This window comes from Diceros bicornis, chromosome 4, assembly GCF_020826845.1.
Source record: "Diceros bicornis minor isolate mBicDic1 chromosome 4, mDicBic1.mat.cur, whole genome shotgun sequence".
Classification (NCBI taxonomy): domain Eukaryota; kingdom Metazoa; phylum Chordata; class Mammalia; order Perissodactyla; family Rhinocerotidae; genus Diceros; species Diceros bicornis.
The window spans coordinates 80952906-80968038 of record NC_080743.1 but is presented as its reverse complement, the minus strand read 5'-3'; the positions used below and the strand labels follow the sequence as shown (position 1 = coordinate 80968038).

The following is a 15133-nucleotide window of genomic DNA, read 5'->3' as shown; positions in this document are numbered from 1 at the left end:
GTGTAAATAATTTTTTATGATTTTTAAAGTGGGATATTTAAAAAGAAAAAAAACAGTTTAAAAATTTTAAATGTTTTATTTATTCTGAAATAAAAATATTTTAGAATTTACATATTAATCATAAATAATGAAGATATTTGAAAAAATGTTCCAAATTAGATGTGACATAGAATGCTAAAATATAAGTAGATGTTGCTTTATAAAGTCTCAAAGAAAAAGTCTATGATGGAAGAATAAAGATGTTCATTGAATAGTTTATTTGATTTTAAATAATACGGAGTAGATGTAAAAGAAAAAAGCAAAGTATAGAGAATAATTTTCTGTTAAAATATTTTTTATTTAACTGTTTCCAAATTAAACCAGTACCTTAGAATGAACAAACATTTTCAAAATGTCAGCACTAAAGTTGAAATTGAACATGAATATATTTTTAAAATTCTTAACAAATATCTAACATGAAAAATATTCCTTTCTTATTGGGAATTTGTGTGATGCTGACCAAATCGAGAAAACAAGCAGTGGCATGTGGCTTTTTAATTATAAACAGTACAAAAATAATTTTAATTTTCCGTAATATCAATGAATTTCTCATAAAATACTTGGCAAATGCAAGAAAAAAAATCCTGGAGTTTCCTAATAATTACAGAATAAATTTGAACAGATAAACATGGAAATTAAACAGTACCATAAAAATACATTTACCCTTTCCCTAAGTTCCGTGTGTATATCCACTCATATAAACAATTAGGGAACTCAATCTATCTCATCCCCTCGAGTAGACTTTTACTTCCTAAGGTTTATGCTCATCGTCATTTAAATCTTGGAACTGCATCCAAGGAGAAACTTAACAATAATGATTGTTTATTTTGTAGGTTTTACAGAAGCAAGAGTGCCAGTGAAGAGCTTTGAAGTGTGAAGAGATTTCCTGTAATTGAAACCAAAATGTCATTTATAGATCCTTATCAGCACATTATAGTAAGTCATTTACTGTTTATATATTCTTTCTGGGAGGGAGGCAGATATACTGTGCATGAGTATTGCTGATGTTGCTATGACAAATCCTGGATTTTTTATGAAACTCGTATGAACTAAATGTGGTAGAAATAGAGTATAACACATAATAAAACTAACCCATTTCTTTTTTTTTTATCACTGTAAGTTTCCACAAAAGAGGTACTTGGAGGAAAAAATACTAAAAAATCTGTAACAGTACTCAACTTTCATGGAACAGTAAACAATGTAGTTATCACTTACCAATTATCAGCCTGCATAAGTTATACCCTTCTCAGAATTGGTGGAGAGAAGATAAAAGAACTGTTGGGTCGATGGCTATATTTTGGTGTGCATTTCCAGGGTAATTAATTCTGTAAACTTTCCTTTAGGTAGGTATGTTTAAACAAATTCTTCCATGGGTGGTTAATTTTTAGTAAAGAATTGAGTAACTCAAATTTTGGTATGTGATTTTCCAAACTCCAGGGGAAGTATACACTCTCTCTTCTGATGAAAAAAAACAGAGGAGAGATTTCTTTGCTGAATTCAAAACTTGAGATCCAGTTAGGTTTATATAGACCAGAAATAGTATTTATGGATATTAAGGAATAAACCACAGCTTCATTTTTACTTAAAATGGAACACTGTTCTCTCGCCCTGTGTCCCTCTCTAGCTATCATCTTCTGTGTTTCCCTGCCTGGTGAGCAAGGATTAATGTATTCCAATTCTTTGTAGTGCCTTCTTCCCCTCCATTCACAGCTTGAATCATTGAAAACTTACTCAGCCCTTCCACTTCACGAAAAGGTCACATGAAGGGCCTCTTTGGTGTTGAATCCAATGGACTCGTAGTTTCCCCCCCGCCTGCACCCCCACCTCTGCTGGTCATTCCCCTCTTCTTAAAACTCTTCTCAATTTTTTCTGGTTCTGTTTCAGATTTCTCTGGTTCTGTTTCTGGCTTTCTTGCTGTTGGTTCCTTCTCAGTTTTCTTTGCAAGCTTCTCTTTCTGTTTGACTCTTTTCTTAAAATTGAGGTAAACATATATAAAATGCATAAATCTTAATTGTTCAGCTTGATAGATTTTAAAATACGTATTCCACCCGTGAAACCATCATCCAGATAAAAATACACAACATTATAAATACCCCAGAAGAGTTGCTCACGTCCCTTCTAGTCAATAACCTCCACAAAGGTAACCAATATTTGACTTCTATTACCATAGACAAATTTCCCCTGTTCTTCACCTTCATAGAGATGTCTGCATTCAACGTTACATCTATGAGATTTATTCATGTTGTTATGAGTGTCAGAATTCCACACTCTTACATTGCCATGTAGTATGTCATTATTTGAATATACCACAAACTATTTATCTAGTCTACTGATAACCATCATGTCCTCACTGAATGGCAATGGTGCCTTTGCTGTAAATCAGGCAACCACATATGTGTGGCTTGATTTCTGTTCTGTTCTATTGGTTTATAGTCTTTGTTTGCCCCAATACCAATCTATCTTAATTTTTGTAGCTTTGAAATATGTCTTTATATATGGTAGTGTAAATCCTCCAACTTTTTCTTCTTCAAGGTTGTTTTGGCTATTTTCTGCATTTCCATATAAATTTTGGAATCAATTTATTAATTTACACACACACACCCACAAACACACATACACACACAAAACTGCCAGGATTTTTATTGGTACTGTCCTGGTTCTGTAGATCAATTAGGGGAGAGATGACATGATAACAATATTGAACTTCTAAATCTATTTTCAGTTTTTTTTTCTGAGTACTTATCATCGTTTATTGAATTCCCATTGTGTCCCACCTCCTGTCAGTAGGGTCTGGGGATACAAAGGTGAATCAAAGAGAGTCCCTAAATTGAGCTTATGTCTAGCAGAAAAATGAACAATTTATTTACAATAACCGTAATGTTTACTAAGGGCTCTGATAAGAGAAAATGAAGATCACGCTGGGAATATACAATGTGAACAACCAATAACAAGAATCCTTCTGGAATTCCTAGAGAAAGTGACATCTAAGCATAGACTTGAAGGTTTAGTAGAAGTTAGGTGATGAGGGAGAAATGACTTTTCTGGATTGAAAAAGAGCATGTGTGAAGGAGTCTAGAGGTGAGAAAGTTCATGAGTTAAGGAAATGAAGGAAGTTTGGTATGGTTGAAGCATAATACATTTCAAAGAACATTGTTATATCAAATGACCTTCAGTCTTCTACCTAATCTGACCAGCCTTAGTACTGACTGCCGTGCAGTCTCCGTATACCTCTGTCAGATGACCTTGTAAACTAGCCATTTAGTTTCTCCTTTAAAATGGCAGAGTATATTTAAAAATCAAACTGCATACGGATAGTTTAAGACTCATTACTGTCACCTTTTTTTGCAAATCTTGTTAACTATAGCTAAATGTTTAGGCCATAGTAATTACCTATGTGACATCTTAATATGCTAAAGCTTGCAAAACCACATATCTGTACCACATTTTTCTTTACCTTCCCCAGCATTAGAGTTGGACACTCAATTAATATTCCAGTTTATAGCCCTGTTAAATGAAGAGGATTCTAAGAGCTTTATAGTATTGTTCATTCTTCTTGTTCTTGCGTGTGTGTATGAAAAAAAAAACTGTGTGCATGTGTATGTATGTAAATTGTTTCAATGACAAAATTCCCTGCTCTAGTTTTCACAGCAAGATGTTTTTCCAAATGTATTTGAGCACACTCAACACAGAACAATTTTAGTAAAAAGGAATGTTGGAGAAAACTAAGCCAGCTAACTAGTAATGAATGGTGCCAGACAGGCCAACACAGTTGTGGCTGCCTTGGGGCGCAGAAGATTGGATTCATTTTCACCACACCTGTGATGCAGTGACATGTTGGAGAATCCCGTGGGCTGATGCAGCAATTTACAGCCAACAAAGTTGTCTTGCTTCCAATGGTGCTGGCTTTTAGGAATGTTATAAAGGGCCAGCCCCAGTGGCCTAGTGGTTAAGCTTGGCATGCTCTGCTTCAGCGGCCCAGGTTCGGTTCCTGGGCGTGGACCCATACCACTTGTCTGTCAGTGGCCATGCTGTAGTGGCAGCTCACATAAGAAAAAGCAAGAAGATTGGCAACAGTTGTTAGTTCAGGGCGACTCTTCCTCAAGAAAAAAAAAAAAAAGAATGTGGAGAAAATGGGGTAATAAATATATGGCAGAATTCAGTTCCCATATGCCTATAGTTTTGTGAGGTGCTTTCCAACCTGAAGGATATTTGTTTCTCCAGCATTTGTTAAAATTCTTTTGGACCAGGGAGACATCAATTTTACAAGGATAGATCAAGTATAAAATATTCATAAAAATTTCCATCTTTTTACTCTGAAAATATGAATCACTTCCTTGGAGTAAAAAAAAAGCCACACCTCTTCCCACCACCTATTAGCAGTGGGGGGCCACTGCCCCACATCCACAGAAGCTAAGGTTGTCTTCACAGTAGAGACAGTCAACCACATGCTAGCATGACTAGTATGCTAGCACGACTGCCCGCTAAAATACAGGGACCTTTGAAAAATGTCATTGTAGGATGACTGGAAATTTTACCAAAAAAGTATAAAGATATTATTCTAGATTATTACAGTAACATAGGGGAAAAAAAAACCCACTGGGTAGGTAATCAAAGAGCTAGTGTTCTAGTGGCAGCTCCAGTCTTCAGCTACGTGCTCATGAGCACTTGCTCTGAATTTTAGCTGCTTCATATGGAAAACATGGTATGAATAGTACCTCCTGTGTCTGCTTCATAGAGCTTTATTAAGGAACAGTTATGTGTACAAAAGTATTCTTTGGAAACTTTATAAGGTAAGGTATTTCCAGGGGATATCAGAAGGTGAGATGCTACTACTGGGAAACCAAAAATATAAAGGTGACAAAACTACTGTTACAAAAGCACAGCACTGTGCACAAACTAACGATGAGTTTTATGGCAAATGTATGTTTTGTGAGCACTAACAAATTCTAGAAAAGCGAGGAAGAGGACGTTTAGGGATAAGCTTCTAACCTTTCCCTGATACCAGCCATTCTCTGCCACAGCCTCTAACCTGAGGCTATGTGCACACATTTAAAGTAATGTTCATGTTTCTATTTCTTTGCTGCAGAACATAGATCAGAAACCTCTAGAAGGTCACCAAGTTTACCTTTCAGTTCCTGAATTTCTGTCTGGTTCTTTTTTAAATCTTCTGAGCCATTTTTCAGAGTTCCAATTCCATGTAGTCATTCTTAGGTTTGACTTCCATTTCCTTGAACATTGTAAGTGTAGTGTGGCTGTTTCTAGGGATGGGTCTGTTTTTGTGCCTGTTAATTCATCGTGCTGCTTTGTAGTCCTGATGTCATACCTCCCTATGTTCTTAATTATCTTTGATTTTGTTTCATTTTGCTAAACATCGTAACGAAAAATTATCTGCAGGAATAATTTTTCAGGGAGAATTTCATTTGCTTCTGTCAGGCTCCTGGGGAAGCTAGCAGTCTGGGACAAATGTAATCCCAGCTTCATGTTAGTTGTTTTCTGGGCCCCCTGGATGAGACTAAAATGGGCTGCCAGTACATGGAGGGGCTATGACTTCGTATGGTGCAGTCTACGGAGTTTTCAACTTGAAATAGGTGGGTGGTTTGCTGGGGTTCTTATCCTTAGAAGGCTCATAATCCCTCAAGGCTGCTCAGTCTCTCAGCCTCCTTCCTTCTGGATCTGCAAATGGCCCTGTGGCAAAACTGCGCTCATCTTTCTGGGTTTCTGTGCTCTCTTTGATCTCTGTCCTGGTAGCTAAAGCCTTCCTATCTTGTTAGTTCTTTGTTACTATATTAGCCAAGGTTCTCCAGAGAGAAATAGAATCAATAGGAGATAGATAGATAGATAGATAGATAGATAGATAGATAGATAGATAGGTAGATAGATAGATAGATAATGTCTTAATTTGTTCAGGCTCCTATAACAAAATACCACAGACTAGGTAGCTCATAAATAACAGAAATTTTTTGCCACCTGTTCTGGAGGCTGGAAAGTCCAAGATCAAAGCATCAGCATGGTTGCATTTGCTGAGGGCCTTCTTCCTGGTTCATAGCTGCTGTGTCCTCACAAGGTGACAGGGGCAAGGGATATCTCTGGATTCTCTTTTATAAAGGCACTAATCCATTCATGAGAGTTCCTTGCACCTCCCAAAGGTCACATATCCTACTATGATCATCTTGGGGGGTTAGGATTTCAACACATGAATTTTGGGGGGACACAGGCATTCAGACTGTAGCAGATAGCTAGATCTAGGTATGGAGATTTATTACGAAGAATTGTCTCACGCAGTTATGCGGGCTGAGAAGTCCCACAGTCTGCCGACTGCAAGCTGGAGACTCAGGAAAGACAGGAGTGTAATTCAGTCCAAGTCTAAAGACTTAAGAACCCTGGGGAGCTAATGGTTTAAATACCGATCTAAAGTCAGAAGATGAAATGAGAAGTCTCAACTCAAGCAGTGAGACAGGAAAAAAGGGGGTAATTCTTTTTTTTGTTCTATTCAGGCCTCAACAGATTGGATGATGCCAACCCACGTTGGGGAGAGCAATTTACTTTCCTGAGTCCACTGATTCAGATGCTAGTCTCATCTGGAAACACCCTCACAGACACACCCAGAAATAATGTTTAATCTGGGCACTCCGTGGCCAGTTAAGTTGACAAGTAAAATTAAGCATCACAGTTACTTTTAGGAAAATGCTTACTTATTTTGTAAAACCTTATCTAGTTTTAGTTATTTTCAGTGGGAAGTGTTAACCCAGATTATTTAATCTGCAATTATCACAAGTGGAATTCCCCAACTACTTCTTTTACTCTAAATCAATAGTGCCTCTAGATAATCCCAAGAGGATAGATAATCGTCTCATCTTAAAAGATTGCCACAGGTGGTAAAGTTATCCCCCAAACTTGACTTTCAATATTGCCCTATGTAGAATTCTAATGTTGGAGTCTGGATTTGTACCAGGGGACACTTGAGAAATCCCATGTTGTGAGTGATATTATAATTGCCATTTTACTGATGAAGAAACCAAGGCGGGAAATGGAGATAGAAAATATAAGGCACTTTATTGTAAATAGTCTTCTGACTTCTGTCCGTGTCTTTTAGCTATGAATCTTTCACTTAGTGCTTAATGAAAAGAAAAAGTAAGATAAAGGTTTTTAAGTCCCTTAAAATAAGGGTAAATTATCCAAAATGACATCTGTAAATATATCTTTATCTATATATCTACTAGACTTGATGTTCACGCCTGAAAATCATCGATGCAAAGGTATCTTAGATTTGAATGAACATGATATATCACCTACATCAGTAATTCTACACCAAGCAAGTATCTCGGCCACCCAAACTGTCTTTAAGAATATGTGGGGAAAACTTTTCAAGTGCGCATGCTACTTAATGTGTTCTAATGAGCCCGTCCAGGAGGGTGAAGGTGTACCTATACCTCACGGTCCTTAACTCAGCTGTGATTACTCCTAGGAGAGTATAGACTTCTTCAGGAGTATTGAGGTAGGAAAAAAGCTGATGTTCAAACTTTTTTTTTGTGGTACTATGGCTACTTAATTACCATTGAACTAGAATCTATATCTCAATTAAAATTTAGGTGCCAAAAATTTGGATGATTGTTTCATTCTAGGTATCTTGAAGATATAGTCACTATAAATACATGGTGAATATGTTATTAAATGAGTATTTTAGACCCAAACTGTCATGGTCAAATATTTTTTTGTACTGGTTTCACTGCTAGAGCAGTCTCAGCAATCCTGATTAAAATAGGACTTAAAGTCTTGTTACTTCAGTGAAAATGAACTCTATGTTTAATTTTTTTTTTTTTTTTGTGAGGAGATCAGCCCTGAGCTAACATCCGCCAATCCTCCTCTTTTTTTTTTTGCTGAGGAAGACAGCCCTGGGCTAACATCGGTGCCCATCTTCCTCCACTTTATATGGGACGCCGCCACAGCATGGCTTACCAAGCAGTGCGTCGGTGCGTGCCCCGGATCCGAACGAGCGAACCCCGGGCTGCCGCAGCAGAGCGCGCGCACCTAACCGCTTGCGCCACCGGGCCGGCCCCTCTATGTTTAATTTTTAAAGATATATATACATATATATTATAATGTAATATGTTATTACCACATTTAATATATATACTTATTGTGCAAGTGGAAAGTTTCTTGTTCATGACGTGAAGAAACTCAAGTCATATTTCTGATTATGATTTTCTTTTAATGATGTCTGCTAGAGCTAACTAATTCTGTTGCCAAATTAGGTGTTTTGGACATTAGGATAATTTGTGCTTATAGCCAATCCATGACTGAGAATTCTTAAAGCAAGTTTACATAGCATCGTAGATTGTAAAAACTGATTGCTCTTTAAAAATTGTGGGAGAATATTAACACAATGCCTGTGTCTCTTAAATGCATTAGAATGAAACTCCACACTAGCGAGTTAAATTGAAAATAAGCATCTTATAAAAAAGTATCATGACTCTTGTATCACATCAGTGCAGCAATTCTTTTTAAAACACATCTGAGATCTGTTTGAAATTGCCTGTTGCTGCGTGTGATGATCACAATTACTGGGTTTGATAATGAGATTCTGTAGTCTTTATCATACTAACAGTCTTTAGTTTTAGTTTGGGTTAAAATTAGGCAATGGCAGTTGAATAGAGAAAAGTATATTTGCATGCGGAATCTACCTTCTCTTCCATCAGATTTGTTTTATGATGATTTCTGTAGTTCTTTGTAGCAGTAGAACTTTCAGCAGATTACAACAATCATCAAATTGATTTTGTACAAATTGACTGGTTCTTTTCCCAACCCCCAATCATTTTAGTTACAGATGCCAATATAATTCTGCAGAATGAATTTAATACATTAGCTGTTTTCATAATGACTGGGAAATTGTTAATGTGAAAAGAAAAAGGGTCAGGATTTTCACTATGGAAAGGATTATGGATGAAAAAAGGCACTCAAATTAAGGTAATGCAAGATGAAGGCAGGGTTTAATCTTGGTGACTAAGTCAGTGTATTGACCTTACATCTGACATCTCAATTGAAATATGGCATCTATTTTTGCCAACTACCAACTAGCATTGTGCTGAGTCAGTTTCCTCCGGGGAACACTGGCTATGGATTCAATAATATCATTTCCTCTGGCACCACCCTTGAGACATAAGCAAGTCTCTTATCCAAGTCGGAAGCTAGTCCAGCACATACTAGTTTGAAATTGTATGTGATATTGGCCCCAGGAAACATGGCAAGGGATTATTAAAAGACTATTTGGATAATCATTGATTGAAACTGAGCATTTTTCTCCAAAAATTTGTACTCACTTTATAGATACTCTCTTATTAATCTTTACAGCTCTTAGAAAGAGATGGGCACGATTTTGACAGTCCTGTTTTGAAAATAATTTACAGGTGAGCTGAAGATTTATGATGTTTCCAAAATTAACCTATGAAAATCAAGAAAGTTGTCAATTTGCTCCTTATTTCCTGTGAACAGTATGCAAGTATTTAATTTATTATTGTTAAGAAGATAGAACCGAGGCTGATGGAAATAAAAACAGATTAAAATGGAGAGCTGAATGCCAGAGGAAATAATTCAATTACTGGTGGGACTTTAGATCAACTACAGATGTAATAGACAGACAAGATTGTAACTATCTATACCACTTTAATAAATAGAAACAGCCTTTTTTACCATTGAAGGTATTGGTATTAATATTATTTTCTCTGTAAGAAATGTAGAAAAAGTAAAGACATTGGGGATAGCAAGACTGGATTCTAATTCAAGTTTAATTTTTACTATCTAGGAGATACTGGAAAATTACTTAACCTCTCAGAATCTCACTTTACTCATCTATAAATATAAATAATACCTATTTTATATGGTTGTTGGGAAGATTAAATGAAATTTTGCATCTAGTTCATACTCAATGAATCTTTATAATGACAGTATCATCTTTCTATATGTTATTAATAAACAATTGACATATGAATATATTTCAAAAATTGTGTTAAATAATAGGTAAGAGTATTGCTAATGATTTTTATGTTACAAGGAAGTTATTAGGCATTTGAAAACCTATGTGGTATTAGAAATTCTAGGATATGGAAAAGGAGCATAGATGATTTTGGGAAGATGTGCCATTATATGTAATAATTATTATTGAGAACTGCTATTTAGTGGAGAAAGCTCATTCCTAAATTGGGTTTTCAGGAGCATTTACTTATTCTCTTTCAAGCTCAGGTATTATTTGTCTAGAATAATGGGGTGTTTTTGCATGTGGATATCTAGTTGTTCCAGCACTATTTGTTGAAAAACTATCTTTTCTCCATTGTATTTTGTTTTCTTCCTCGTCAAATATCAGTTGACTATATTTGTGTCAATCTACTTCTGGGCTCTCTATTCTGTTCTATTGATCTATTTGTCTATTCTTTCACCAATACTGCATTGTTTTGATTACTGTAGCTTTATAATAAGTCTTGAAGTGACATATTGTCAGTTCTCCAACTTTGTTCTCCTTCAATATTGTGTTGGTTGCTCTGGGTCTTTTGCCTTTCCATATAAAGTTTAGAATCAGTTTGTTGATATCCACAAAAAAACTTGCTGGAATTTTGATTGGGGCTGCATTGAATCTATAGATCATGTTGGGAAGAACTGATATCTTGACAATATTCAGTCTTCTATCCATGAACATGGAATATCTCTCTATTTAGTTCTTCACTGCTTTCATTCATCAGAGCTTTGTAGTTGTCCTCATATAGACTTTGTACATTTTCTTTAGATTTATACCTAAATATTTCATTTTTGGGAGGGGTGCTAATGTAAATGGTATTGTGTTTTTAATTTCAAATTCCACTTATTCATTGTTGGTATATGGGAAAGCAATTGACTCTTGCATATTAACCTTGTATCCCACATCCTTGTTATAATCACTTATTAATTCTAGAAGCTTTTTAAAATCAGTTCTATTGGGTTTTCTACAAAGACAATCATGTCATCTACGAACAAAGACAATTTTGCTTCTTCCTTCACCATCTGTATATCTTTTATTTCCTTTTCTTGTCTTATTGCATTATCTAGGACATCTAGTACAATGTTGAAAAGGAGTGGTGAGAGGGGAAATCCTTGTCTTGTTCCTGATATTTTTGGGAAAGCTTCTAGTTTCACATCATTAGGTATGATATTGACTGTAGGCATTTTATAGATGTTCTTTATCAAGTTGAGGACGTTCCTATCTATTCCTAGATTGCCGAGAGTTTTTATCATGAATAGGTGTTGAAGTTTGTCAGATACTTTTTCTACATGTTTTAATATTATCATGTGATTTTTATTCTTTAGCCTATTGATGTGATAGATTACATTAATTGGTTTTTGAATGCTGAACCAGCCTTGAGTACCTGGGTTAAATTCCACTTGGTTGTGATTATAATTTCTTTTATACACTGTTGGATTTTATTTGGTAATAATTTGTTGAGAGTTTTTACCTCTATGTATGAGAGATATTTATCTGTAGTTTTCTTTTCTTGTAATGCCTCTATCTGGTTTTGTTATTAGGGTAATGCTGGCTTCATAGAATGAGTTAGGAACTATTTCCTCTGCTTCATCTTTTGGATGAGATTGGAGAGTATTGGTGTAATTTTGTACTTAAGCATTTGGTAGAATTCAGCAGTGAATCCATTTGGGCCTAGTGCTTTCTGTTTTGGAAGGTTAAGTATTGATCAATTTTTTTATAGATGTGGGTCTATTCAAATTGTCTATTTCTACTAGTGTGAGTTTTGGCAGATTGTTTCTTTCAAGGAATTGGCCCATTTCATCAAGGTTATCAATTTGTAGGCTTAGATTTGTTCATAGTATTCCTTTATTATTCTTTTAATGTCCATAGGGTATGTAGTGAACTTCCCTCATTCATTTTTCAGATTTGTAATTTGTGTTCTCTCTCTTTTTTTCTTATTTAGCCTTGCTAGAGGCTTATTGATTTTATTGGTCTTTTCAAAGATCCAACTTTTGGTTTCATTGATTTTCTCTATTGATTTTCCATTTTAAATTTTATTCATTCCTGCTCTAATTTTTACTATTTTTCTTCTGCTTACTTTGGATTTAATTTGCTTTTCTTTTTCTAGTTTCCTAAAGTAGATGCTTAGATTACCAATTTTTAGATCTTTCTTCTTTTCATATATATCACATATATATATTATTCAATGCTATAAATTTCCCTCTAAGCACTGCTTTCATTGCATCCCCTAAATTTTGATGTTGTAGTTTCATTTTAATTTAGTTCTAAATATTTTAAAATTTCTCCTGAGACTTCTTCTTTGACATATGTGTTATTTAGAAATGTATTGCTTAATTTCCAAGTACTTTGTGATTTTCCAGCTATAATTCTATTAGTGATTTCTAGCTTAATTCCTCTGTGGTCTGAGAGTAGACATTATGTGATTGTTCCATGTGAGTTTAAAAAGAATATGTATCCTGCTGTTGTTGGATGAAGTAGTCTATAGAGGTCAATTATATCTAGTAGATTGATGGTGCTATTGATTTCAACTATGTAGTTACTGATTTTCTGCCTGCTGGATCTTCCATTTCTGATAGAGCACTGTTAAAATCTCCAACTATGATAGTAGATTCTCTCTTTTTTTTTAGTGGAGGGAGTGCCTGTGATTTTCAGTTGTAGTATAAGGCAACACATTTTTTTTTTAAGCATTCACGTTTTCTTCATGGTTGATAATTTCATTTATGTAGAATAAAACTTTGGCTACTCTGAGCTCTTCTGAATATAGAAGTTATTTCTCTTTGACTGTAAGCTCGAATAACTGTCATCTTGAAAGATTTTACACGCTTCTGTGCCTTTTTAAACAAGGTATGCTTATCGTTCATGACTTCACCTCTTCTTGACAGTGTTATAAATCTGAACATAAGTTACTCTATTGACAGAATGGTATCTTCAGAAACTGTTGAATGCTGTATAACTTCTGATCCTATATCCCACTACTCCTGGTCCTTATGAGTCTATGTTTTTACCCTTTTATCCTGCCTCCTTGCTTTTAAACTGTCATTACTCACTTCTCAGTATTGTGAGTATCTTAACTTTAATCAAATACGAACTTTTTAACCAGTTAGCAGGTATATTAAAATTAAGAAACGTAGGAGTAGCTTATAAAGGTGGGCCTCCCCTGAGATTAAACAAATATGCTTGAGCTTTAGATAAAGACTGTAGTTTTTTTTCAGCTGCTCGGAGAATTATGTGAGTTCCTGCTTCCCCATTCTGTTTTGGTGGATAGAGTCTTTAGACAACTAATTTCCAGTTAGGTGAAGTGTTTAATAAAGTCTTCCACCAGTTAATATTTATTATGTGCATGAAAGCTATTAGACTAATAGAAACTTTAAACATTGTTGCGTATGGTTTATAACAAATTCATTAAAATGGATGTAAGTAGTTTGCTGGTTATTTCCTCGGATCCAAAGGATTTTAAAAACTGTTCTGGAAATATCATGCCAAAAAGACTTTCATTGAATAGTAACAATAAAAACAAACAGAACTAAATAATGCAAACATCTTTCTCTGACTTCACCTTTCTAAACCAGGGCTTCCTAGTCATCCAGTACAAAGCCTGATTGTGCTCCTAGAAGGCTGGCAGTCTGATTTACATTTTTCCTCAAGCGCTTGGTAAACCTGACAGCAAAGAAGCCCTAATAGTCAAGCTGTAGTGACATTTTAAAGCATGATCTAAGCTTCTCAATAATTCTGTGGTGGGAGAGAGGAGAAAATCAAAAAAGTGACAGCCTTAGGATCAAAGAATGTTTCTGGTATGATGTTACTTCCTTTCAACTAGAACATTTTTCATTAGTCTCAAGGAAACAAGGAGAACAATTTACTTGGATTCTATATTGGAAGCTTATTTTTAATTTACTATCATTTTATTTCCAGGTGGAGCACCAGTATTCCCACAAGTTCACGGTTGTGGTGTTACGTGCCACCAAAGTGACAAAGGGGGCCTTCGGTGACATGCGTAAGTGTTCTTATTTGCTTTTCTGTTGAAAATGCATAATTACCGTTCACTCTTCAGTTGCTTGAGTTCCTTGACAAGCCAGGGGCTGTCCCTTCTTCAAGTGTGGTTATCTCTGTCTGGATCTTTGAATGATAACATTTTGAACAGTTCTCTGACATTCCTTTATCTGTCAGAATAGTATTTTCCCTTGACTTTACATTAATTGAGAGTACTTGGAGTATGATAAAATGACTGTCTTATGACATACAGATCTTTGGAATTCAAAGAACTTCTGTTTAATTCTATTTTGGAAAGAGTTCTGAGTCAAGACTTCAAACAAGCTGCCTCTGTGAGGTATTATGTCTACAGAATTTTTTAAAATGCAGTTTCTTTAGTTCTTATGCCTTTGAGTGTGTTTATTACGCATGGAAATAGCTATGGGAACTGATGTGGGACAGCTTGAACTGAGATGAATCACAGTCTGAGGCTAATATTGAATTGACTTGTTGGCAGTATCCTTCAACATGCTTTAAACAGCAGTTTTCCTGGTTAATCTTACCACTCAAATGGCTGGGGGTCAAGGAGGTAGGAATACAAAGAAAGATGGATAAGTATTATGATGACAAATTTGGTAAAGTTTTACATTATTGCTAAAATACAGGAATGGGCAATTTACCCCTCAGAACAAGTATTGGAAAAAGGATGGAGATTGCAATTTATCAGTCTGGGAAACAAGGAAGGCTTCCCCACCGAAATGACATTTAAACTGGTCCTTGAAGGAAGAGAATCTTGGTGATGAGAGCAGGAAGAAGTGCCAGACAGAGAAAACAGCATGTTCAAAGGCAAGAGGAGAGCAGAGTGCTTGTAAGGAACCGGAACAGGTCCCGTATTGTTAGAGAACAGACAACAAAGGTGAAGGAAGACAAGCACTAGGCAAAGACAAGACAAATGCATGACAAAGACTAAGATTGAGATTTTATCAGAAATGCAGTGGGTCCAATTCAATGGCATTTGAGTCACAAGTCACATGATTGGATCTTCATTTTAAAAAATGTTTGTTCTGGCCATAGTGTGTTAAGTATATTGGAAGTGAATGTGGAATATACTTTTTAAGA

General features: G+C 35.5%; 1 protein-coding gene across 1 annotated transcript in view; it reads left to right on the top strand.

Moving 5' to 3' along the window:
• The window catches only part of PLA2G4A (phospholipase A2 group IVA), a 147451-nt gene that overhangs the window by 25661 nt on the left and 106657 nt on the right, over window positions 1-15133 (top strand). The window contains exons 2-3 of the mRNA XM_058539851.1: window positions 873-975; window positions 13958-14039. Coding sequence (XP_058395834.1) covers window positions 943-975; window positions 13958-14039 — 115 coding nt within the window. The 5' untranslated portion in view covers window positions 873-942. The remainder of the gene's footprint in view (window positions 1-872; window positions 976-13957; window positions 14040-15133) is intronic.